This window comes from Moschus berezovskii, chromosome 2 (genome assembly GCF_049115385.1).
Source record: "Moschus berezovskii isolate FMDL1 chromosome 2, NW_MosBer_1.0, whole genome shotgun sequence".
Taxonomy (NCBI): domain Eukaryota; kingdom Metazoa; phylum Chordata; class Mammalia; order Artiodactyla; family Moschidae; genus Moschus; species Moschus berezovskii.
The window spans coordinates 84,741,553-84,769,501 of NC_142461.1; the positions used below are offsets into that span (position 1 = coordinate 84,741,553).

The 27,949-nt window shown below is 39.1% G+C and overlaps 1 protein-coding gene across 3 annotated transcripts in view; it reads left to right on the forward strand.

Moving 5' to 3' along the window:
- Window positions 1–27,949, forward strand: part of ARHGAP15 (Rho GTPase activating protein 15) — a 725,608-nt gene that overhangs the window by 564,837 nt on the left and 132,822 nt on the right. For all 3 annotated transcript variants that reach the window (XM_055398711.2, XM_088829189.1, XM_088829187.1), the window contains one exon: window positions 12,995–13,129. In XM_055398711.2, the coding sequence (XP_055254686.1) occupies window positions 12,995–13,129 (135 nt within the window). The remainder of the gene's footprint in view (window positions 1–12,994; window positions 13,130–27,949) is intronic.

The following is a 27,949-nucleotide window of genomic DNA, read 5'->3' on the forward strand; positions in this document are numbered from 1 at the left end:
TCAGTAAAGTAGTGCATGATACTGAAACACCATTGAAGTCTTATCTTTGGTCAGATAATCCACACGGATTTTCATTTTCCAACTACCAGCAGGTTTTTATAAACTTCAGGAAAATAGAATATTTTGACTTCCTTGAACTTGTGATAAATGTGATGCACAATAATTGTCTCTGAACTTTAATCCTTTGTATATGCCTAGCCATCAGTTTTCTAGACTTCTTTCTCTGCTGTGCAGTGGTTTCATGAATACACCTGAGTTTTTCTCTATCTCCTGACTGCATTTAAAATATTGTTTTTCTACAGTGAATATGCAGTATTTTAACACAATAGAGCATCTCAACTGAGCTGTTTGCTGCTGGTACCTATTGGACACATCATCTCTCATCCATATACTCACTCTGATCCTTCTTGCTCACTCCTGCCAAAGCACAGGGACAATTATAACAATATGCTGAAATAAAAGTTACGTGACTGTGTTCTTTCACACACAGAATATCTTACTGTACACATTTAATGCCTTTTCCAACTTAACTAAAGTTCAGCAGTTTGAGGTGCAACAGTAAAACTAGCATGAATTTATTTTTCTTTTTTCACAATTTCATGGACAGAAGGTCTGTTCTTAAACATCAATCTTAGTAACTTCAGCATACAACTTTTTTTCCTTTATTAAATGGAGAACTTTTACCATTTCACTTAAAGGAAGTACTTTATAGCATCTCTTTGGCATATCCAAATTGCCAGCATTACCACTCTTGTGTTTTGGGGCCAATATTAAGGAAGGGTGTCTTGCACACAAGCCTCTGATACTGTGACAGACAGTGTGGTAATCTAGATGGCTACTAGGTGACTGATGGAGGCTACACTAGACAAAAGGAAGATTCAGGGCCCCAGGAGTGGGGAGGGAAGGGGACAAATCAGGACTGCATGAGATTTCATCACACTACTCAGAATGACTTAAAATTTATTTCTAAAATTTATCATTTAATATTTTCAGACTGTGGTTGACAGCAGATACTTGTGGAAAGGATGAAAAGAGGACTTTCATACTAAGGATGAAAGAGGACTGCTGTAGCTAAGCTATTTAGTGTGTGCCCCCAGAGTAATGGGCTTCCCAGGTAGCACAGTGCTAGAGAATCCACATGCCAATGCAGGAGATGCAAGAGACACAGGTTCGATCCTTGGGTCGGGAAGATATCCAGAGGAGCAGATGGCAACCCAATCCAGTATTCTTGCCTGGAAAATCCCACAGATAAGAGGAGCCTGGTGAGTTACAGTCCATGGGCTTGCAAAGAGTCAGACACAACTGAGGATGCTTGCACGGCCCAGAGTAATACGATTACCAGGCTAGGATGAGTAACATGTTGAATGGATCTGAAATGAAGGTGAATGTAGGCCAGAGTGAAGATCAGCAGCATAGACACAGGTGACCTCAGGAACCATAGGCAAAAACTCAGGAGTGAGGGTCACAGATGTGTTTTGTGTTAGATCAGAGGAGAAGAAAAGCAAGAAGAGTACCTAGTTGAAGAAAGCTGTATCTTTCCACTAACATCACTCCAGTTTCCTCCACTAACTTTCTTGTGTGAGAACGTGTGGTGAAGTTAGTCTGAGTACATCTCTACTCTGCAGAGAAAAGGGAGAGGCTCATACAGGCCAAAACTGCCTAGGCTGCTTGGAAAGGTGTCTTAGTACTAGCAGTTCACCGGAGACTATAGCAAATGATGTCTTCCTGTCTTTCTAAAAAAGGAACTGTAGATAGCTCCAGACTTGGACATTTAAATAGTATCATCATCATCTTTATTAAAAAGACACTTAGTAAGCAACTAATTGAGCATGTCTTTGTACTAATGAAGTGAATATAGCATAATTCTAGAACTAATGTTAGAAAACTTAAGAATTGTCATATTTCAAGAGATTATATACCCTTTCTTAAATATCTTACAATCCTCATTCTGCCATTATAACTGCCTTCCCCACCCTTGCCTCTTGCACTTAGCACATTTGACACATATTAGGTGTTTTATTTTTAATGAGTGACTGTATTAACTTGACTGATAGTTTTGTTTCACTTTGCGCTATAAATGTAATGCTGAAATTGATGTATAATGATGGAATTTCATTCATTTCATTTTCAGCATGCTCATTCCTTTTTCTTTTGATTTTGTTTCTATTTAGATTTTTATTTCATCAGAAAACAGTCATTGTTGTTGGGTCTATTTTTTTAATTTGAACTTACCATTGACCCCTGAGCACTGAGAGGATTAGGTATGGCAAAACTTCCATGCATTTGAAAATCGGAATATAATTTATAATCCACCCTCCACATGCGCAGTTCCTCTGTAGCATGGCTCTGCATCTGCTGATTTGACCAAGTGCAGGTCATTGAGCACTGCAGTATTTGAAAAAATTTTGTATATTAAATAAACCCTTGCAGTTCAAACCCAGGTCGTTCAAGGGTCAGCTGTATATTGTTATATATTTGCTAAGCATCAACTGTTTATCAGTTCTTACTTAAAGAGTCAAACTTTTCATCAGAAGTTATATCTCTCATGACAGTATAGTAAAAGGAGTAATTTAAGCCACATATTATATAAGATTCTGAAAATATTTGCCAAAGTCTGACTGACAAAGATAATACTCAAATAAATTTTCTGATAATGTATAACAAGCCTATACTAGATCTTTTACATCTCTTCACCTAATTCTCACACAAAATTAGGAGGGAGAGATGACAGTTCTCGTTAGACAAGTAAGGAAACCAGTATGTTAAGCAATATCTATATATGTGCACATACCTACAATAGACATGTTATCTGTATATGGGTATTTATAGACCTTAGTTATATTTATTTCTGAGATATTATTATGAGATATGTTTTGACCTGACCTTCTGCTTGGTATTTACAAATGTAATATAACTCGGAGAGAACAAAAAGCGATAGTGTTGAAACTTAGAGCCGATAACGAAGAAAACTTTCAAAAATGACTTGAAATTTAATCCTACGGATTCTCTACCCTTTGGCGTATGTAATGTATGAAATCATCCATGGAATTTGAGTGAATTCAGAATCTGTTTGGAGAAGATGGTCAAATAAAATGAACCATTGTGTATAGTGTCTGCAGAGCACAAAAAGCCTTTGACTGCATGGAAATAAGAGCAGTATTGGAAGCTCTGAGTAAGAAAGGAATTAAAGAAATATATATTGGTATCATGAAATGTATCATTTTTTAAAATTTATGATCCTAACAAAGTCAATTCATTTTTATCATTGTTACTGTTGTTAGAGTCTGAACAGGGCTACCTCTCCTCGGATGCCTAGACAAAAAAACCTAGAAGCCAGGAGAGAAAAGTAATGTCCAGAACAGCGTTTTATAAGGTGGCATTATACATGGAGTTATGATGGGAAGATGTTTTATGTTATGGCATTATAAATTAAAAATGCTCAAAGCAATGACACGTTTGTTATACTTTCCATCTGTGGTGCCTGCTTCACAAATTTCAGTTGTACCTATTTATTATGTTATCATTTACATTCAAATGAAATCTGAGGAAAAATAAAAATAAGGCATAGTCATTCTTGACTCAGTTCCTGTACTGGTTAGCTGGGGAAGGATAGACAGAGTAGAAGGCTGCTCCACCACCACTAAAGACATTTCATTAGCCTGTGACATTATTTGCATGCCTTGGGCTTCTTAAGTGATTTCCAAAGAAATATACACAGCATGAAGTCCATGGAAAGCAAGCTAATATGGCATACCAAAATACCCCAATTTATTTTCACTTAACCCAGTGGAGTTAAGAAATAGAACCTTTCATGAAAGAGGCTTTAGCATGTTGGAGAATTTCTGCTTATTTTCTTGGTTCCTCCCTTTTTCTTACTACAAGGAAGCCACACAAAACTGAATTTGGTAGACCAGGTGGCAAAAGTGTCCATTCTCTATATGGATCAAACCATCTCCTTCTATAGTGGAGTAACCATTTTCCTTGGTGGCTCAGAGGTTAAAGCATCTGCCTTCAATGCGGAAGACCCGGGTTTGATCCCTGGGTCGGGAAGATCCCCTGGAGAAGGAAAAGGTAACCCACTCCAGTATTCTTGCCTGGAGAATCCCATGGACGGAGAAGCCTGGTAGGCTACAGTCCACGGGGTTGCAAAAAGTCGGACACGACTGAGCGACGGAACGGAACCGTTTTCAAATGTATGTCTTCTAATAGCTTCCTGCAGGTTACTGTGGTAAATAGTAAGGAATAAATTTCTTTGGTTTTGAAATATAAATTACATATTTAAAACAACTTTCTGCCTTCTTTGATAGATAACCACGGCCATAGGGAGTTGATTTGGCTTGCACGGAGATCTCGTGTATGTGTGTGTGTATGTATGTGTGTGTGTGTACATATATATATATATATATATATATATATTTGTGCACGCGCATGCTCAGTCGCACACTGCTTGCGCAACTGCTTGCCACCCCATGGACTATAGCCCACCAGGCTCCTCAGTCCATGAGATTTCCCTGGCAAGAATACTGGAATGGGTTGCCATTTCCTACTCCAGGGGATCTTCCCGACCCAAGGATCGAACCTGCTTCCCTTATGTCTCCTGCATTGGCAGGCAGATTCTTTACCACTAACACCACCTGGGAAGCCCAAGATTTCCAGAGAACAATTTTAAATGTTCCTTAGTATTTCATGTCTTGGGCTATAGCAGCAATGAAGTATTTCTACTTTAGAAGTAGTAGCTGGGAAAAAGAATGAGTAAGAAAATAGCAATTATGATTTTATTCTTGTCTGGTAGTCATGCTAAAGAGTATTCTGCCTGTGTATAGAGCAAACCATTTGAAATAGGTTGAGCCTGAATAGGCAAGAAATTGTTCAACGAATTCAACCTTCAAATGCTTTCTCTGAATCTAGATAATTATTTTTATTTAGTTTGAATTACTTAAACAGCTATTTCTGTCATCTACCATATTTCATATGTGTGACATGGCCCACGATTTGAGAAAATGTCTAGATATGATCTAGGAACATGGTGTCTTTCTCTTCACAGAAACTTTGGGCATTGTATTCATTCTCTAGGGCTGCCAGAACAAAGTATCATAGACTTGGAGGGAAGGCGGGGCTAGGGGATTAAAATATGGAAATGTATTTCCTCTCTGACCAGAATCAAGGTGTTGGCAAAGTTGCTTTCTCCTGAAGCTTCTCTCCTTAGCTTGTGGATGCCTGTCTTTTTCCTATGTCTTCACATGGTCTTCCTTTCTGATGTCTAATTGCCCCTTCTTATAAAGAAACCAGTCATATTGGAATAAAGCCATCCATGTCACCTCATTTTACCTTAATTACCTCTTTAAAGGCCCTATCTCCAAATACGGTGGGGAACAGAGGGTTGAGACTTCAAGTTATTCATTGCAGCAGTGTGTGTGTGGGGGGGGGCGGGGGTGGCGTGGGCGGGCAGGCACAATTCAGCCCATAACAAAACATAAAGCACATTTTAGGGGTGAATTTGTCTCTGCTTTAAGGTCAAAAGAGTATTATTCTAGGGGACAGGAATAAGATGTAAAATGCCTAGAACCTAATTTATTTTCACTTGAATAATATTTCTGAGCACCTGGCAAAGCCTCTTCTTTGAGGTATAAAAAGCAGCCTCAACAGTTGTAACTCTGAAAAGGCACCAAGTACAGCTCCTAGTATGTAGTCTCTATTCAAGCTACAGTTGTTGCTGCTGCTGCTGCTGCTAAGTCACTTCAGTTGTGTCCGACTCTGTGTGACCCCATAGACAGAAGCCCACCAGGCTCCCCTGTCCCTGGGATTCTCCAGGCAAGAACACTGGAGTGGGTTGCCATTTCCTTCTCCAATGTGTGAAAGTGAAAAGTGAAAGTGAGGTCGCCCAGTCGTGTCCGACCCATAGCGACCCCACAGACTGCAGCCTACCAGGCTCCTCCATCCATGGGATTTTCTGGGCAAGTGTACTGGAGTGGCTTGCCATTGCCTTCTCCGTACAATTGTTGAGTAAAAATTAAATGAACTAGCAAATTAACTGGTCAACCAGCCTAATTTTCTGAGATAATGTCCCCACCAAAGTCTGATGTTGTTCCTAAGGAATTGCAGAGGGCCTTTAGTGGGTGCAGGATGCAAAGAGAATGGTTTAGGCACAAAGTTTACATATCTCTGTGCTTGAGAATTTGGAACCTCTCTAATCCACCAGAAATCAGATTGAACTGTCACTTTAAAGAGCTAACACGACAGGAAAGGTTGAGCTAGTTGGATGATTCTCCCAACTTCCTTTTAATCCACCCCTTTAAATGCTAAACTAAAAATCAGCTGTATCCTTATAAATGGTATGTTTCATCCACTGTTATATCTAATCTTCCAGTTTGATTTTATGACCAAACATATTATTATTTTTTGGATCGATTGTCCCTATGGCATCTCTTTCATTCATGATGTGACTTTCATGTACCCAGCAGGGCTTTCCGATAAGGTTTCCAAATGGTCATCTGTGCTGGAAGCAGATACCATATCCTTTATGAGAGTTTCACGATGTAATAGGTTCTTGTCACTGTATTAATGATATCAGAGCTATTCTTTCTGTATCCTGGTAAAGTTGGGCTGTCTTTTCCTCTATTTTTTTTTTTTTATTACACCAGTAAAATAAAAGTTGGAAAGGGACTTTAAAACTGCCACGAAAAAATTACAAGGTAAAAGTTTACTTGTCTTTCAATACACAAAGATGCTCATCTTTATTCTTATGTAACTATTCTACTCTGGAGAGTCCAAGTTTGTCTGCAGCTTCATGTCAACCAATCCTAGGTTAACACAGTGCCTTTAGTTAGAGTCAGACTTAACGTTGCAACTTTGGGTTACAGCAAGTCTGTAGAGCAATATATAATACAAGAAGAGAGTGGGGATTAAACTCTTAGTGATATTTATTTATTTATTTTTGACTGCACTGTGTCTTCATTGCTGTGTGCGGGCTTTCTCTAGTTGAGGCAAGTGAGGGCCACTCTTCACTGTGGGTGCACGGGCTTCTCTTTGTGACGGCTTCTTGTTGTGGAGCATGGGCTACAGGTGTACAGGCTTCAATGGTTGAAGCACACAGGCTCTGTGGTTGTGGCTCATGGATTCTAGAGCGTGGCTCAGTAGTAGTGGTACACAGGCTTAGCTGCTCCAAAGCATGTGGAATCTTCCTGGACCAGGGACTGAACCTGTGTCTCCTGTGTTGGCAAGCGGATTCTTAACCCCTGGACCACCAAGTAAATCCTATTAGTGATATTTAAATATGCCTTTTTCCATGGAAATTGCCAATGACATGCTGTGGCTATCAAAGATCCACCTTTTAGTTCTCCTTTTTTAAAAATTTCTAATAGCTATTGTCAAAAATGTTTAATTTCAGATGTAGTGGATTTTTAGCTGGATATAAGTATGTTTTTATTTAAAAAAACAAAATCCACAAAGAACCCTTTAAGGAAGGACATTTCAAGATAGACTTGAATGCTTGGATACAATATTAAAATATATTTGTTGTGGTATCTTAAAAGTCACAGAGTGACTTTGGATTTTGGAGCTTAAGCTGTCTTCAATTCTGTTCAAATGGTTTAAGCCAAAAGCCACGACCAACGTGAATTTACAATAACCTGATTAGAGGGCCAGGAGAAACCAACACAGATTATTGGTGTGATGATTGTGAGGTGTCTTGATTCAACCAGACTTCTTCCCAGTACCGGACTCCAGCATGTAAAGTTTTTGTTGGGATCCTATGACAAATTGCAACATGCTGAGGTAAATCCTCTAAGACAATCAGAATGGTTTATGATGTTTGCTCAGTATTTCCATTGCTTTAATCCCTAATATATTTTGCCTTTTGGGCCTTTATTCACCTTCCCCATCACAATGGCATCTTGGATATGTTTGAGGTTTTTTTGCTTTCCAAATGTTTTTCAGATACATTTTCTCATTTGAAACAAATGACTATCTTTCTAAATATATTCATTTCACAAATAAATAAATAAATACACAATAAATTAGTGGTAAATCCAGGCCTGGTGTTTTATATAATCTCTTTCTCACTCTATCATATTTCCTTTTCACTCTACCACCACATAGTAATTTGCTCCATCTTCTGTCCCATTCCTAATGCATTCTTTTTATTGCCAGTTTGCTTTATATCTGTTTATATAAGAATCTGTTTCTTCTGTAAATGAGTAATTAGGAAAGATCAGAGTCAGTTTACAGGTAAAAACATAGCCTCAAGTAAGATATTTAGGGATAAAATATAAAATCACTATCTTTGAAGTAATAGTCAATCCACTACCACTGGCAATTACTATTTACTTGCCTTTACCCTTTCAGCTTCTGCCAGCCAGGCTTAGCCTGACCATAGTGGTTTGGAGAGAGACTGACTGACTCCTTGGGCTTCACGGGTGGCTCAGTCAGTAAAGAATCTGCCTGAAGTGCAGGATATGCACTTTCGATCCCTGGGTTGGGAAGATCCCCTGTAGAAGGAAATGACAACCTACTCCAGTATTCTTGCCTGGGAAACCCCAGGGACAGAGGAGCCTTGTGGGCTACAGTTCATAGGGTGACAAAAGAGTCAGACATGACTTAGAGACTAAGCAACAACAAACTGACTCCTTATCCTGGGTTTATAACTTGTCAGCCATGGAAAGTTTACTTAATCTATACATGCCTCATTTTTCCTGTCTGTAAAATAAGCTGATGATAACAATAGCATAGACCTCATTATTGAAAAAATTATATGTAAAAAAAATGTAAAGTGCATAGCATAGTCTCTAGCATGGTGTAAGCATCAAATAACTATTGGTTATTATTTCTGTTGCAAAGATCCCCTAAAATATAGTCATCTGAATTTTGTTCTGTAACAGATTTTTATTTTGTCAATAATACTTACCAGATCTTGTGTTGAATGTGTTAGTTACTCATTCATATCTTTGCGACCCCATGGACTGTAGCCCACCAGGCTCCTCTCTCCATGTAATTCTCCAGGCAAGAATACTGGAGTTGCCATGCCCTTCTCCAGAGGATCTTCCCAACCAAGGGATCAAACCCAGGTCTCCTGCATTGCAGGCAGATTCTTTACCAACTGAGCCACCAGGGAAGCCCCACCAGCGCTTAAGTTCATGTTAAAGAAACCTCAATATACACATATCTAGTTTTCTATTTCTCTATCCACCAAAGCGGAGAAGGCAATGGCAAGCCACTCCAGTACTCTTGCCTAGAAAATCCCATGGATGGAGGAGCCTGGTAGGCTGCAGTCCGTGGGGTCGCTATGGGTCGGACACGACTGAGCGACTTCACTTTCACTTTTCACTTTCACACATTGGAAAAGGAAATGGCAACCCACTCCAGTGTTCTTGCCTGGAGAATCCCAGGGACAGAGGAGCCTGGTGGGCTGCTGTCTATGGGGTCACACAGAGTCTGACACGACTGAAGTGACTTAGCAGCAGCAGCAGCATCCACCAAAGGTAAACTTCACAAATCAACATTTATTGAGTAACTTTTATAGACTCTTACATACTCCATTGTTTTGGTTCTCCACTGGGGATTGCTTTGTATCCCCAGGAGATATTTGGCAATATCTGGAGACATTTTTCAGCAGCAGAATGTGAAGTGCTGCTGGTGACCAGTTGGCTGAGGCCAGGGATGCTACTAAATACCATAGCATGCACAGGACAGCCCCCATAACAAAAAATTATTCAGTCCCAAATGTCAACAGTACTTCACTACAGAGAAATCCTGCTCCTTTGAAAAAAGGGGAACAAGAAGACATCATCACTACTAACAGATTTGTTAGAAAATGCCTATCAGATAATACAAATGTGTTCATAATGATACCTGTTAACAGATATGAGTGTCACTTCATCTTCACTACTGATTGCATTCATGAGAAGGCATATAAATATGGACCCGACTGCGTGTTTAGATAAGTAGCAGTGGTCTTGAAAAATATTCCTTAAAGTCTTCTGTTTTACAAAGAAATCTTAACCTTGGTTGTTTACAGAAAAACTTAATATAAAAATTAGGTATTCACAAATCTAAAAACCTGTTAGGCATTTTGTTGAAATGTATTTTACGATGTTACTAAACCTGCAGAAATATTGAAATATTTCAGAGAACTTATTCACTGTACATTTAATTTATTTTATTTATAAAAGTTATGAACTGTAGAAAGTTTTACTTGTTGGGTCAAATGCTTGTTGCTTCAAATGCTTGTTGCATTTGAAGTGCTAGTTACAAGAAAATCAAATACCTTCAATGTATAAATGCTATTAAGTTTTTAAAGGACTCTGGAGTATAAGTAAGTTTGTTTAAAGAAATTTAGTCTGTTCAACTTGAAAAAAATAAATAAATAAAATTGGAAAAAAAATGAAAAAAAAAAAAATTAGGTATTATATACCAAAAGACTTTCCAACTACTTATCATCTTATTTATTGAAGCTACTTGTTGGGGGACTATACGTGGTCATTTTAAAATGAAGACCACATAATAGGAATGTTAGTTTAAGTAACACAAGTTGATATTGATATTATATGGCATTTTGAGTGGATATAATCAAATGGTGTCGATTGAGTGGTAGATTTTCTTTTTTATGTATATTGAAATATTTCAGAATTAAGTGATGTTTATCTGAAGCTGACAAACATGACTGGCATCTATCGTTGGTTATGCAATTGTTTGCTCTTATTGTTTTCTTGCTCAAAATAAAATCATCCTGTTTTTTAACCTGCTAAACTTAAACTTATGCAGCAAAATAGCATTTTGTGTTGGACTTTTGTGCTCTTAAACCTATGCATCAAAATGACTTTGTGTGTGGACTTTTGTGATAAATTTTTGGTAGAGATAGTTGTGCATGTGAGTATGTGTGTGTATGTGTGTGTTTGTGTGTATTTAGTTTTCCACTTAAAGTTCAGTGCCAAAGCTACCGTACTTATACATTTTCTAAATGTGCTTTAAGCAATAAGTTGTACAACATTTTTAGAACATGTGTTAAGCTATTTCTCTAAGAATGAAGCTCTTAACAAAACATAAGCACTCTGCATGAGATCTTAGCAGCAAAGTGCTTAAAAGATAAAGTAAGAATTGGTACCATGGGAAGAACACCAGCTGTAGAGCGCACAGGTCCATTATGAGAAGTATGGTAGTGGGTAGGGAGAAAATGATTTAATCAGGAGTAAAACCAATTTTATTATAAGGGCACGCAGGGGGTGTGGCACCATAGTGAGAGGGACATTTCAAAATATCTGACAGATTTCAACAATGTGAAAACCCCGTTCTTTAAAGTGACAGTAAACCCCATCAGGTCTCCCTTTTTGATGCTATTGTTAACAGTTGACTGTTTAAAGCTGGCCTGCTAGGATGCTGTCGTCCTATTTCAATAGTGTGTAGCCAAATAAAAGCCTAATTGTTGAAATACAATCAATCAAAAATGATTGCAGGGCAGAAAGAAGGTCTCCTCTGCTGATTTTGTTGTGGGTCAAATTATTGTGTTATGATTGAGGTAGGGATGGAGACTGAAAGGGAAGAAGAAAATAGCCCAGCTGAAATAAACAGATTCACCTTCATTCCTTCTCTTCGCAAACAGCCAGTTGAGCAGGAACGTCACTTACCAGCCCTGGGAATAATAATCCATTTAGAAAAAAAGATCTGATAAAGATTTCAGCTAATATTTTTAAAAGGACATGAACACTATTAGCAAAACAGCCCATGCAGAGATTCCCTACAGTGACAATTCTCAGCTTTTCTTACATTTTTGGTGCAAATTCTCCTCTGCATTCATAAAACTGACACAAGCAAGCATCTAAATGTGAGCCCAAGACATCGGTAAAGACACACAATTCCAGTTGACCAAATACCTATTAAGTTCTTGCCGGCATCCTCAGCTTTCCTATTAACCCCCAGCTTGTCCAAAATGGTTAGCTTCAGTTTTCATTAAGCCCAGAATCCAAAATCTTTTCTGTATTGTAACGTTCAGAAAGACAAATACTGTGTTTCAGCAGCAGTGCTTGTAACGCCTGCTTCCTTTTAGTTGAATGTAAAGGTGTCGCTTTCAGACATTATTGCATCCACTGTTTGAGTGAGAATGGTTCCAGTCTTTCATACTGAAGACGAAAGAGAAGGAAATAATTGTCCAGACTCTTTTTATTTCTTCTGAGAACTTTATTGGGGCCTTTATTTTCTTTAATATTTAAATGTCTCAACTCACTCAAGCTTCCCAAGCAAACATTTCCGTTGTTTCTAAGAGGAGTTGGTGAAGACTTGTGGTTTGTCTTTAACGTGTTATCATTTTTGACAGCTTTGCATAGCCTACGTAGGCCAACAGGGGTCTGTCTAATATTGTTGCTGGGCACAATTTCCTCGCTGAGATGAAAACTAAAAAAAAAAAAAAAAGATATTTTTGAAGCAATAAGAAGGAATTAATATCCTTTCTCACTCGGTATTCTATTCCTTGCTGACTTTATATTCAGTGAAAAAAGGAAAAAAGTGTTAACCATTATTCCCTTGTACATAGCAAGGCTAACACATGTAAAGCAATAACTCATTTTCTATTGCCATGTTTAGCATATGTCTCCTGTTGGCTCAGCAAGGCCTTTAGGCCGGTCCCTTGAGCCAGCCATCATTGGCAACTCTTAGCCCCTCGGCCTCTAAACCAAATAGCTTTGAATCATGTTGAGCTGTGATGCTAATTTTCATACTGATGCATTATGGGAATAAATGTATCTGACATACTGTGTCAATGGCACTGTCTCTTTGTGTCTCTTGTTTTTTTGTTAGCTGCATTCCTACAGATGGTATTCCATTGAAAATGTTCCCTTCCTATGGAAAAAAGGAAAAAAAAAAAAAAAACATGCACAGCACCAAACCTCTAGGTGCAGAAGGCTGTTAACGGTTGCTGATGATAGTAGGCAAACATTAACATAATAATTAGTGTCTTGTAATTGTTTCATTAAAACCAGTTGTTCCATTTCTCCTCGTGTTTTCCCAGAAGAGAAGCTGAATTTGGACGACAGCCAGTGGGAGGACATCCACGTTGTCACCGGAGCACTGAAGATGTTTTTCCGGGACTTGCCTGAGCCGCTCTTCCCTTACAGTTTCTTTGAGCAGTTTGTGGAGGCGATCAGTAAGTACCTCATACACAGGAATGGCTGGTGCAAAAACCTGCTGCTGTGGAATTATTATTAAGTAAACAATAAGAATGGCGAGAACAGCAATCATGGCGATGATAATACCCCCAATGCTCCACAGCTTTCGTTCTAGTTTTGGTGTTTCTAATGGCTTATTCTTATTTCTGCAATATTATCTGAGTATATTTTAAAATTAAGAAAAAAAAAAAAGACATCCTGTTTAGTGTGGCTGATTTTCAACTAAGCCTCCTTAAATGAAAATAGCTTCTCATACAACCTGCTTTATTTTTTTCTTGCTGTTGTCTTTTTTTTTAACTTTTTATTTTATATTGGAGTATAGCTGTTAACATTGTGATAGCTTCAGGTAGACAGCAAAGGAACCCAGCCATGCATATACAAGTACCCATTCTCCCTCAAACTCCTCTCCCGTCCAGGCTGCCACCTAACATTGAGCAGAGTTCCTTGTGCTATACAGTAGGTCCTTGTTCCCAGTCTGCTTTAAAGGGGTCTCCTTCCACACCCCTTGGAGTCACGATGAGTTTCACTGATTACAAGGGGATTTTGAAAAAGAACTGAAGTGAATTAAACATTACATTTCATCAAAGAGGTGTTAAATCATCAACTGAGACATTACCTTCTTCAGGGATCGCTCACCCTACAGCCACCAACACCAGGAAAGAGTTGGCTACAGTTTGCGTATGGACATTGTGAGTGTCAATTAAGTAATGAAAAGCTTCTTCTGTTAAACTGGTGGCTTTGGGGGAGGTTGAGTTGTATCACGAGCCAGGAGTCATCGTGCACTCCATGAAGCTTCCTTTTTGTTATCTTCTCATTCATAACACACACACACACATGCTTAAGGAAGAACAAATGAGTTAATGAATAAATGAATGAATGATCAAACGAGTGAAAATCTTTCCAAATGTGAGGAAACTACTGCTATCGATTCTTGAAGCAACAGCGACTAGTGCATTTCTAAATTTAATATTAATATCTTAGGGTATACTTACTATGATTGTGACAGCTTGGAAAAAGTTTCCTGGCAAGCAGGCTGATTCAAGGAGGAAAAAGAAAGAAGAAAGAAAGGTAAAATTAAAAAGCTTGCAAGCCTGGCAGGAGCTTAATTAAAGTCCAAATGAGAAAAATCTCCAAGAAAAAAAAATGCTCTACTTAGGAGGTCTGATCTTGGATGGCTGTGTGTACAGCATTCCCATTAGGGGGAGTGGGATACGGGGAGCCTGTTGGAAACAGCCCCTCAATATGCTCTTTTATTCTGTTTTTCATTTCAAAAAAAGTCTTCACGCTTGTTTAAAGCTCTGGCAAAATGATATCAAGAGGAATAAAGCAGAGTTTATTCTCCCAAGGTCTTTTTCTTGCTGCCTGCTCACAATTTCAGATGTTGTTGTTGTTGTTGAATAGAGGAACAGTGCTTTAAATATGGGTTTTGAAGTGAGGCTGGAACTCTTATCCCCTGTCAGACATTTTATTTCATGAGTCCTCTGTTTTTCAAGAACAATATTTTATAGTTCCCAGGCTCTCTTCTTTTTAAAAGAATAAAGACAAAAATAAACAAGCTTGAATTTCCATAAGAGTTTATTCTGATATGGAAGGTCAGTCATAATGCTAGGACAGCATTCCAGTAAGACGTTGGGAGCTTCTGCATTTGGGTGGTGCTAATGGCAACCCACTCCAGTGTTCTTGCCTGGAGAATCCCAGGGACGGGGGAGCCTGGTGGGCTGCCATCTATGGGGTCACACAGAGTTGGACACGACTGAAGCAACTTAGCAGCAACAGCAGTGATAAAGAACACACCTGCCAATGAGGGAGATATAAGAGAGGTGAGTTCAATCTCTGTGTCAGGAAGATACCCCTGGAGGAGGGCATGGCTATCCACTCCAGTATTCTTTGCTGGGGAATCCCGTGGACCGAGGAGCATGGCAGGCTGAGTCACATAGAGTCAGACATGACTGAAGCAACTTAGCATGCACCAGTGTACTCTGATTTTATATCTCTAAAGAAGTCATACAAATTTCACATCATGGTCTCCATACTTTTAAGTAAGAATTGTCTCATTTGGAAGCATACTCACTGCTTGTGCTGATCTGAGGGCTATGATGTAATATACCCATCATTTGAAAGTGAAAGCCACTCAGTCATGTCCGACTCTTTGCGGAACCCTGGACTATACAGTTCATGGAAAACTGGAGTGGGTAGCCTTTCCCTTCTCCAGGGGATCCTCCCAACCCAGGGATCGAACTCAGGTCTCCTGCTTTGCAGGCGGATTCTTTACCAGCTGAGCCACAACCCATCATTTGAGCTTCCTTATTTAACCTGATTCTGAAGATGTTAGGCAAGCCATTCTCTTAGTCTAAGGATGTGGAAAGCAGGCACTCAAACCCATGTGAGGTTGTGTCCTTTGAATTTCCATAAAAAGACCATCTCTGGACTATCCTAGACTCAGCTCCAAACTGGACAGAATTTCAGAAACACTGGCATGGTCAGAACTTAACAAAGCAGAACTGAGGTAGGCAGCATGCTACTGTGATGTATGGCTATTGCAATGATTTTTTCCAACTCCTATCAAATAGGCTATGTTGAGAATGAATGAGAAAGTATTTTAGAATGTCCCTTTAAAGATGTAAGATACTGAACAAATGCTAACAGAGTTTCTTCAGATCAGCTTTGTTTAAGAAAGTGATCTAGAAGCAAAGAGAGGGGAGTTTTTCATTTTTCAAGGCAAGAAGAATCAATCTCAACAATCTGCCTTACCTAGCTCATGCAGTACTTAGTATTTTTTTCATATATAAAATGGAGGGACTAACCAAGAGGTTAATGTGGTTGAGAAATATGTTGGAAAGGGACATATGTTTGTTAATCCATGCATTATTGACATAACCTTGACATTAGCTCTTGAATTCTTAACTCAGCTTGAAGTTGTGGTTCGTATTTAAATATCCTTAAAGTGGATATTTAAATAGCCACATAGTTGCTTCGAAATGGCAAAACCACACCAGAGGAGGCACTGTTACCCAATGTGCATTCAGTTCAGCTCAGTCGCTCAGTCGTGTCCGACTCTCCGCGACCCCATGAATCACAGCACGCCAGGCCTCCCTGTCCATCACCAACTCCCGGAGTTCACTCAAACTCATGTCCACAGAGTCGGTGATGCCATCCAGCCATCTCATTCTCCGTCGTCCCCTTCTCCTCCCGCCCCCAATCCTTCCCAGCATCAGAGTCTTTTCCAGTGAGTCATTAACTGAGTAAAAAAAAAAAATCGAAACTGTAAATGCATTCTTGTCCATAGCAGACAGGTGCTGGGGTTTGTCATAGTGCTCACTGCCTCTCATGAAATCTACATGGTGAGTTCAGCAGACCTACTCATGAGTTCTTAACTTTTCATGAAAAGGAACCAGCCAGGTAAAGTAATTCCCCAGGGGAGATGTCCATATATGCTGGCTCTGGGCTTCTTTGACCATCTTGTTTTGTCACTTCTTTGCTTTGTACCTGTGGAAGGTTGACCCTAACCAGCTGTATTACAGAGATGCTACTGCAGTCAAAGGAAGTGGCCACTGGTAGTTGGCAGAGGGAGGGGGAAGGAAAAGATAACCCAGTTTTTTAGTTTATCCTCCACCCCTCTCTCCCTTGCCCATCCACCTTCCTCAGGTAGCTTCCCTCCCCGAGGATCCATCTCCTCCATGTCTCCTGTCCATTCTGGCTCGAGCTCCCATCTGGTGATGGGGACACTCCTCCATTTGCCCCTCCAGCCTGGTAGTGGCTTTCTGCACTCTCTAGTTACTTGGTTACTACACTCTTCCTTACTTGGCTCTCAGCTTCTTTACCACATGGGTAATCAGTTCCCTCTGATTGGTGTCAATGCTGAAGTTATATCTGGTCACTGATTAGCCACTAACAAAAAAAACATCATGCCAGTCAATGTCATGGTTCAGGTAGCTATAACATTATTTCCCTTTACTGCCTCACTACCTCCAAGCCCAGTTTGTGAAGGCTTACCATTTCTCCGTTCCGTTCCGTCCGTTCAGTCACTCAGTCGTGTCTGACTCTTTGCGACCCCATGAGTCACAGCACGCCAGGCCTCCCTGTCCATCACCAATTTCCGGAGTTCACTCAAACTCATGTCCATCGAGGCGGTGATGCCATCCAGCCATCTCATTCTCTGTCATCCCCGTCTCCTCCCGCCCCCGATCCCTCCTAGCATCAGACTCTTTTCCAGTGAGTCAACTCGTCGCATGAGGTGGCCAAAGTATTGGAGTTTCAGCTTTAGCATCAGTCCTTCCAATGAACACCCAGGATTGATCTCCTCTAGAATGGACTGGTTGGATCTCCATTTGGTCACAAATCAAGAGATCTTCTGTTACACTTTCATGACAGAGTTAAAAGGTGAATAGACCAGAAAGAATTTTACATCCAGCTGTAATGCTTTGCTTCTGAAGAAGAAATGTTATTTCATGTAAAAGCAATTAATGACCATTTGTGCTATTTGAAATACGGTTAATTTTTATTATATATTTGAAAATCATCATTATATATTCCAAGAAGAGGGAACAGAAGGCATTTACTTTTTTAAGTAGTTTCTTTTTGGACTAAAACCAAACATTAATATGATAAGAACCTGCAATTGCCATAGTGATCCTCTGTCTGATAACACCCATTGGGGTAACAAAAACACCTGTGATTATTTTATATTTCAGAATCCAAGTACTGCAGCTATTGATCTGAAATTCTATACTTGAGGTCAATACAACTAGGTCACCTGCACGTTATTTCGTAGGGATTTAACCCACTGACTGCTAGGAAATTAATTCCCTGGAAATGACTTGTGCTGAAGGCATTATTAATACCTTAAATGTGAACTCAGTACAAAAACACAGCTTTAGAGTTTTATGATAGGTGATGCAATCTTGTAGCTAAAAGCCTGCAGGGGTTGTGGACATTTCCAGTACATCTAAATCCTAGGAAATGTACTAAGTTTACCTCTGTTCCCATCTCTTTTGTTTGGTACTTCTACAGATCCAAAGAAAAGAGACAACAAACAAGTGTCTTTTCTATTTTACTACCTGCATCTTTTCAAAATTCCTGGGAAAGGAAAAATGGTTGGCATTTCTTATAATTGTATAGTTCATTTCCCATAATAACACAGGATACAGAAGAAATGGAAAAATCGTGTGGAAAATAATTTCTAGCTCATAAAGTTTCTACGAGAATTATACAGCATAACATTTTCCTTACTCTGTATTAGGTGCTCAATAAATGATTTGAAAGAAATTCATTTTTCAGAGGAATAAAGCAAGTCACAAAATATTTCCCACGTTCATGTGGTTCAGAAGATTAGGTTTAGCATTAAGCTGCAGACTCTAAAACATAAATACCTTCCATCATCCTACATTGCCTTTCTGTGACTGTTTATCTAAAAGAAATCTTGCTGTAAGAATAAATAGCTAGCTGCTGCCAAATATGTCTGTTACATCATCCGATATAAGACATATATATCCTGTATCATTCTACAGAAGATCATATCATTTTGGTGTTTTTTTAAACCAAGGCTAGAATTAAATCATCAGAAATTTTAGTACTGAAGTTTTAGGTGAGAAATAAAGCTAGTACTTTCCAAGAGTGTGCAATGTTTCAATACTTATTAATAGATACTAAAAGCACCAATGCTTTAAATGTTGCCCTCTTTGAGTACATTTTAACGCTCCACTGTATTATTTTTATAACCAATTGTTCACACACCCCCTTTTAAAATTCATTTAGATATATGCAATATTATTTTCTTAAATCGTGTGAGTAGTATTTCAAGTTTAAGTGTTATTAATATTCCTTTTTATACAGTTTCTCACTTGTATCAAACTACAACGTTTACCAAACCAAATTCCACAGAGGAATTTATAATGGAAAGTGATGGATTGAGTCCTATCATTTCACATCCCCAGGCCTGTTCATAAGAGGAAACCTTCTTCAGCTATTTAAGTTTTTATCTCTTCTAGTAGTTATTTATATAACTCTGGATAACTTCTCTACTTCTTGACTTATCATCTATAGATAATTCCTAATATGAAATATCATTTTATTCTATTCTACTTCCTCCAATGTTTGATAATCATGCTATTATATTTTGATACCTAATATGAATAAGCCTCTGTTTCTTGTTTCATCAACATTCTATAATAACTCATTACTTCCCTTTGTAAGATATTTTCCTTTCTGTACTTTCCTACATGTCACTTCTTTTTTTTCACAATCACTGGTCATTAACCCCTTGAAGTTTTAATGATTTGACCATTAAATTGGAAACTAATAAGCAGAATTTATATTTGTATTACTATGAGTTTGTAAGTCTTGTTCATTGCCTGTCCAAGAGATCTCACAAAGACTTTTTTCTTTAGAATTCACTGTTACAATCCTTACACTTCTCAAAAAATATTCTTCACCAGATCCAAAAGAATCTATTTTATTACTCTCCAAAACTTGCTTTAACTATTGGCCATATTCGGTTCCCTTTATAGTTGGATCATGCTTTTCTTGTGTAGATTATTTATTTTCTTCCTGGAGTCTGTAATTACTTATCTTTCTCTATGTTTTTTTTTTCTTTTATAATGAACTTACTCTTTTCTGACTCTATTGTACAGTGTCCCAATTTTCCAGAATGCCTTCTTTCTAGAGCCTTCTGCCATTTAGAATGGTGCTTCTAGGACCCTGAAATCCCTGTTTCAGAGTGTCCAAACAGGGATTTTGTTTCTGTTTTCTGAATTAAAGCCTCTGTTTCCTATAGGACATTGTGTAATAGTTTCCTATTGATGCCATAACAAATTATCTTGAACTCAGTGGCCTAAAATAATAGTGATTTATTACCGTATAGTTCAGTAGGACAGAAGTGTGACACTCGGTCTCACTAAGTGAAAATCAGAGTCAGAAGGACCATATTCTGGAGGTTCTGTGGGAGAATCCACTTCTCACTTTTTTCAGCTTCTAAAATTGCCTGTGTGCCTTAGCCAGTGGTTCCCTTCCTCCACCTTCACAGGCAACAATCATACGACATCATGTCCCTCCAACCTCTTCCATTGTAATATCTCCTTCGGACTTGCTTCTGATTACAATTTTCTCTTTAGAGGATCCTTGTTATTACATTGGGCCCACTTGAATTATCAAGGACACTTCCCCATCTCAAGGTCCTTAACTTAATCCCATCTTCAAAATCTCTTCTGTCATGTAAAGGAAGAATGTCACAGGCTCTAGGAATTAATGTATGGACATCTTTATGGAGCCATTTTTTGCCTACTACAGGTTTTTTTCTTAATTTTTACAGATGGCACTTTCTTTATCTCCATATCATAAAAGCTCTTAATCTATCAGTTTTCATCTAACTGCCTCAAATCTAAACAATCATCAGTGCTGAGGTAATAGTAAAACTATAGGCTGATTTGTAGATGAGAGGGAAATAAAGAGAAATGACTTCATGAATTTCCTTACAAAATGTTTTATCTATTATTTATGAGGGATAGGCTTAGAGATTTCTCTCAAGCTTAGGCCAAAGTTCATTTATTCAAGGACTATCTTATAATTTCATTTTGGTCACCTTCTTCACCTCAGCTCTTTGATGCTCATATTAGAGCATGATTTGAGGTTTGTTGATGTGTTATATTCTCAATTTCCAAAGTTGCTTTTTGCGTGTAAAAATAATTACTTTTCCTCCCATCCCTGACCATGGCCCTGTGTTTTTCCCATCATAGGGATGCAAACATTGCTAACTCCACAGCGAAAAAACCTGTGCTTCCAATACCAATCCCCTTGTCATTGTTTTCAGGTCTTCTCAACCCAGGAATCGAACCCAGGTCTCTTGCATTGAAGTCAGATTCTTTATCATCTGAGCCACTAGGGAAGCCAAATATTATATACATAATGTTTATTACAATCATGCTTATTAGGTATCATGTTTGTTTTATATATAGCATGTTTATTTAATATATGTTTATATACATATGGAATTGAAAGTGAAAGTTGCTCAGTCATGTCCAGCTCTTTGTGACCCCATGGACTATACAGTCCATGAAATTCTCCAAGCCAGAATACTGGAGTAGGTAGCCTTTCCCTTCTCCAGGGATTCTTCCCAACCTAGGAATCAAACCCAGGTTTCCCACATCAAACCCAGGTCTCCCAGTTGGTACAGACTCTGTACCAACTGAGCCACAAGGGAAGCCCAAGAATACTGGAGTGGGTAGCCTATCCCTTCTCCAGCGGATCTTTCCAACCCAGGAATCAAACTGGTGTCTCCTGCATTGCAGGCAGATTCTTTACAAACTGAGCTATGAGGGAAGCCTGTATGTATGTGTATTTGTGTATATAGGCCTTGGAGATTAGGCAAGCCAGCAATAAACTGAGACAGTAAAGACGTTCCATAAAGTCTTCAGTTTATTCATGTCAATGTACGGCAAAAACCACTACAATATTGTAAAGTAATTAACCTCCAATTAAAATAAATTAACTTTTTTTAAGTCTTCAGTTTAAAGTTGCAATCACACACACATTTGAAGACAATATTTATGACCAGTTTTGGTATACACTGATTAATTAAGCAGTAAAACAAATTCTGAGAAGTGGTATCTATAAGGTTGGGTGAGCATCTTTGAATCTAGGCCCCAAAGGTAAAACATGCCCTGCTGCTGCTAAGTCACTTCAGTCGTGTCCGACTCTGTGCAACCCCACAGACGGCAGCCCACCAGGCCCTGCTGCTGCTAAGTCACTTCAGTCGCGTTCGACTCTGTGCGACCCCATAGACGGAAGTCCACCAGGCTCCCCCATCCCTGGGATTCTCCAGGCAAGAACACTGGAGTGGGTTGCCATTTCCTTCTCCAATGTGTGAAAGTGAAAAGTGAAAGTGAAGTCGCTCAGTCATGTCCGACCCTTAGCGACCCCACAGACCACAGCCAACCAGGCTCCTCCATCCATGGGATTTTCTAGGCAATAGTACTGGCGTGGCTTGCCATTGCCTTCTCCCACCAGGCCCTATCTATCCTTAAATACAACTCATCCTGCTATATATCTGTCAGTCACACCACCCTCCTATAAAAAGGTGTTGCCTTATGGCAGAAAGTATCCATTGCATGTCTTAAGGTTTTTTTTCCCCCTCTATGGCCATCATGCCACTTTACCTTTAAAATATACCTTAAATAAGTAATTGGCAAAAAAAAAAACTAGTCAAGTATATTTGCAAATATTTTCTTTACTCTTGACTTTATCTTGCCCTTTGGTCAAACTATTTCTGATGCATCATCAACTCCATGATGATATTCTTTGGGAGAAAAGAAACAGAGCTTGCAAGGCACTTGACTACAAACAGTTGCTAAACATGATAGCATGATAGTGACAAATTACCTTAAGACCAGAGAAAGGAAAAAGCAGGGTTTAAAGGGTAGCCACAAAGAAAACAGAGATGTAAAAATAACATAGTATAAAAATATTCTCTACAGCACCATTTTAAGGAAATTTGAAATTAAAATAAAGGTAGATTTTACAAATACTCCCCTTTTACTACAGTTTCCACTGCAAGCTAACATTCTCACAGACTTGGCAAGGTTTATGTTGTGGTTGCTTTTTAATCAGTGTGTGTGTGTGTGTCTGTGTGTGTGTGTGTGTTAGCAAACTAGAAATTTTATGGTGGATGCCTCGCTTGTCTCTTAACTCATTCTAATTATATTCATAATTAAATTGTAAAAAAAAATAGTTGACTGGAGCCAAATGGCTTGCACAGGTGTCTTTTTGTAGGAATGGTTTAGTGCTAGATAATAAACAACTGGACCTCCATCTACTTAATTTGGCTTAATGAAAAGTCCTTTATAAGTAAAACTAGAAGGTGATTCAGAACTAAAATTGGGCCTTGATATTGAAATTAATTGAGTGGTAAGACATCACCTCCATGAGAAAATGCAGTGCTTATCTTTTTGTTTTTCCTTATAACTTTGTTTTACTTGCACTTCTTTCTTCCATATCCTTATGAGGTCACTTTTCAAAGCAATAAACTTCTCAAGCTGAGTGATCAGCCAGTTAACCTTCATGAGACAACTTCCTGAGCATCCCTGCTCCCACTGAAGAGAAATGCTGTAAAAATATATAGTAGGATGTAGAATTTATCCTCAGTACCTCAGTGGGTAACAGTTATCTTACCCTGTCCTCTAATGTGGATTTAGGTGACAGTTTTCATCAACTGTCATCGAGTTCACAGCACTAACAGAGCCTAATGAAAGTGAAGGTCTGTGCTCTCTGAGATGCTGGTCTCATCTCACATTCATGGGTTGATACCCACACCGTTTTGTGAATACCACAGAGAGGGCTTCCAAAACATTTTCTATTGACCCACTCCCAACTCTGAGTCTGACCACATTTCTGGGAGAAACACCTCTTCTGCTTCCCTAACAGGTTTCTTTTCTCTCACCCAATCCAGCGTGAATTTAGTTGTAAAGATAGGCTTCTTATGCAACTGGCTTGCAGTTTTCTTTTGAAGAAAAGACAAATTCTTTGTGAGGTCTTCAAAGCCTTCGTGTCTGGTCACCCACAGCTCTCTTGCCTGGACCATCTCATTCAAGCCCATTGGCTTCCTGGCCCTTCCTTGAATGCCCCATGTATATGGAGGGTCTGACTGCTCAACCGCTCTACCAGGGGCATGTCCCCATGTTTCACTCACATTTAACTCCTCAGTGAGGCCTACATCATCAGGGAAACTAACATTTCTACATGCAGGGCACAGCACCACTTCCATTCAAATCCTGAGTCCTAAGACCTTTAACAAGAACACACATCAATGTCTACATCTAGAAATAGATGTAAAAGTAGTACCTTTCCCAATGGGACCGTAGGGGATTTAATGAAATGCTAATCATGAAAAGGGGCTTCCCTGGTAGCTCAGATGGTAAAGAATCCACTTACAGTGCGGGAGACCTGGGTTCGATCTCTGGAGATCCCCTGGAGGAGGACATGGCAACCCACTCCAGTGTTCTTGCCTGGAGAATCCCCATGAACAGAGGAGCCTGGCAGGCTACAGTCCATGGAGTCACAAAGAGCCAGAAATGGCTGAGCCACTACGAACACCATAGCAATCATGACAAGGGCTTCCCAGTTGGCAAGAATCTGCCTGCCAATGCAGGAGACAAAGGAGACATGAGTTTAATCCCTGGGTCAGGAAGATCCCCTGGAGGAGGAAATGGCAACCCATTCCAGTATTCTTGCCTGGGAAATCCCATGGACAGAGGAGCCTGGCAGGCTACAGTCCATGGGGTGCCAAAGAGTCAGACACAACTGAGCATGACTATCATGACAAGGCAGTTATTAACAGATTTCTGGCCTGTGGCCTTCAGTGAATGTTAGCTAGTAATATCAAATCTGTGTACAGTCACACTATCCTTCAGTCCGCACTCTCACATGACTTTCCTATCCATTCCCACTATCTTTCTACTCATTTAATAACATTGTCTTGAGTGACACATATGACTATCTTTATTCTGCTTTAATATTGGTTTCCAGAATTCCAGACAGCACCAAATATGTTTTAGATAACATTCCAGGATATTCTCTTGCTTCAAGATCCAGCAACTCCCACTTTCTTTATCTCACATCTCTCCTTTGTTCTGCCATCCGTTCCCAAGCCCAACTCCACCTCATGACTCCAAAGCTTGTCCCTTCATTGTAAAACATACATCTTTACCATTACCCAGAGGCTCACCCTCCCCAACCTGCTGCTGTCTTCCTTCTACTAAATAGTAGAAATTGTAACATCGAGAGTGGCACCAGAAAAGAAAACAACGAAGTATTGCTTTTTCTAAGTTGGGAAATTAGCTTCCTTGCTGATAGTGTTCCTGTGTTTTCTCTTGTGAAGGTCACAGACTCACAAGTTGGGATGTAAGGAGGTTAGGGTGTGACACAGGGAGGCTACTCACTAGCTTGTACAAGTATTTGTAACACTGTTGATCTTTTTCACAGAGCAAAACCCTCAAAGAATTGTCAACTAAACCATATTCCACAAGAAGTCATTCCTCCTCACACACACACAATAGACACAGGGGCGCGCGTGCACACACACACACATTCTCCAAACTGGAAATGTTTCACTCTTCAACTCTGACAGCTTATGACATTCTAGCTTTAAAAGGTAGACTTATTTTTCAGTCCTTTTATAATTATCTCGAGAAAACATTCACATTAACCTCCCTGCTGCTGCTGCTGCTGCTAAGTCGCTTCAGTCGTGTCCGACTCTGTGCACCCCATAGACGGCAGCCCACCAGGCTCGCCCATCCCTGGGATCCTCCAGGCAAGAACACTGGAGTGGGCTGCCACTTCCTTCTCCTAACCTCCCTGAGCTATGTTCAAACCTTGATATGAGGTGAGAACTGATGCCGTACCCCGTGTTCTCTTACTTGCTCACACTCAGTCACACACGTTCAGTGCTCAGGCACCTGTCCTTACCCTAATTCTCTAAGTTGATAGCATAATTTTCTCTTAATAGCTTGTAGCACTATCATGGGCTTCTTAAAATGCAACGTGTCTTCATTGACTCACTCTTTGTTGTTTGGAGAGTTAAACTTTACAAGTGAAGTTTGCTGGAGTACTATACAAGTCCTGCGGGGATTCTGCTCATGTTGGAACAGCAGAATATACTCATTGAGAATTGCCATGTGGTTTGGAGAATGGAATTTTCCCCTAAGGATTGACTCACACATTTTCTACCTACACTTTGGGAAACAGAAACATGGAAAATTGATAGCCTTTTATAGAAAGCAAGTAGCAGTGCTAGTTTTACAAGTAAAAGTAATATACTTGAAAGAACAAAAGCAAATGTGTATCTAAAAAAAAAAAAATCCATGCACAGTTTAAAAAAAAAGTGCAATTATGTGTTTCCTCCTTTCATTGACTTATTTATAGTTTTCCATTTAAATATGCAGCTCAACCCCCACCCCCATTTTGAGCTTTCCAGGTGGCACTAGTGGTAAAGAATCCACCTGCCAATGCAGGAGATGCAAGAGACATGGGTTCAATCCTTGGGTCAGGAAGATCCCCTAGAGGAGGAAATGGCAACCTGCTCCAGTGTTCTTGCCTGGAAAATTCCATGGACAGAGGAGTCTGGCAGGTTACAGCCTATAGAGTCTCAAATAGTCAGACACGACTGAGCACCCACGCAAATCACCTTTTATTTCGTGCAATACCTTCACTTTCCAGAAAATTACTCTAAAAGTGTACATTTCTAAGGCCCTGAGTCTGTGAAAACCAATCAGCTCTTGGCCCCTTTCTCTTTCACTTTTCACTTGGAGTGTCCAGCAGGTGAAAGATTGTCTCTTTTAGATCTCAAGTCCATTCCTCTGCCAAGTAATGGATGGGCAGACCTAATTAATGCCACCTGTCGTGCTAGCTGCAGGTTCATACTGTCCTTCCGATACATGAAATCAATGATCTTTTGAGCTCCCCCTCCAGGTCCTTAACTCTAAGATCCATGATAAAGTTGTTCTTTGACACTTTTTTGTATTTTTTCTCTGAATAAAGCTCCCACCTTCAAATACCGTTACAGTGGAAGTTAGGAATTCAATGAAAGAATTTGGGGGGTGGAGTGAACAAAAACATTCAATATCAGAAATCATTCTTGAGTGGAATATTTTAGATGTACTACTAATCAGTGCTGGATAAAGTTTCTTGCCTTATTCTGGCAGTGTCTTTTTATCACTGCAACACAAAGGTTAACTAGCTCTTTTTTTAATAGTATTTTATTCTTATTTGATTGTATTACTGGGGTCTAAAACTGAATTTAAAGTGTCAGGTGTCACTTTTACCCATTGCTCTTTCATATTAAATTTGTACACTTTTTAACCTACAAGAATATTTATGAATGCAACCCTCTACTATTGTGCTTTTTTCCTCATAATCCCAGGCTGTCAAAACAATAACATTGGCAGAGGAGTTTCGCTTTAAGTTTTGAATAGTCACAAGACTTAAGTCACCTGAGTCACATAACAATTAGATCAAAATTCAAGTTTTTAACTGTAAATCCTTTAGTCTTACCATTTGATCTTCCTCTCAGCATTATGGCATTTGCAAATCCGAACCTTGTGTATTCCTTGGTTCTTGAATACATTTCAGGACCATGCATAGGCTGGAAAGCCATTTGAAACAATGGGGCAATGAGAGAGAACAATTCATAACATTTTGTTAAGAATTTCAAATACTGTTCCAATAAGAAGAACCGCAGAAAAGGGCATCACAAATTTATAATATAGACATTCTTTAGACATTTGGACAGTTTTAAGAAGTCATTTGAATTATAAATATTATAATCTAATAGAATAATGTTAATGTATAAATAAATCCAGAAACAGCTCAAGTAGTTACAGTTTCAATTTATGGGTTACTTACCATATTTTCACTTGCATAAAGCCAAGTACAATATGTCCATTTTTCCATTTAAAGTAGCATTTAGAACCCTCCTTTGTGATAGGTGTTATTATTCCCATTGTTTCAGCTTAGAAAACTGAGGCTCATGAAAATGAAATAGCACGCCTAAGACTACCAGCTGGAAAGTTGCAAGCTGAGATTTGAACACAAAACTGGAAGACTCCAAAGCTGTTGTTCTTAACCAGGAAACTATCACTTCTACCTAATTTGGATGAAGTGATAACAAATCTACTTAGAATTTAGGTAATTAGTAGATTTAGATGTGGCTTAGATAAAGACTCTGTTGTCAAGAATTATAATGAGAGGAAACTAAATAGAACATGAATAAATTGTTATGTTCATACACATGGTCTCAAAACCTCATTATTTAT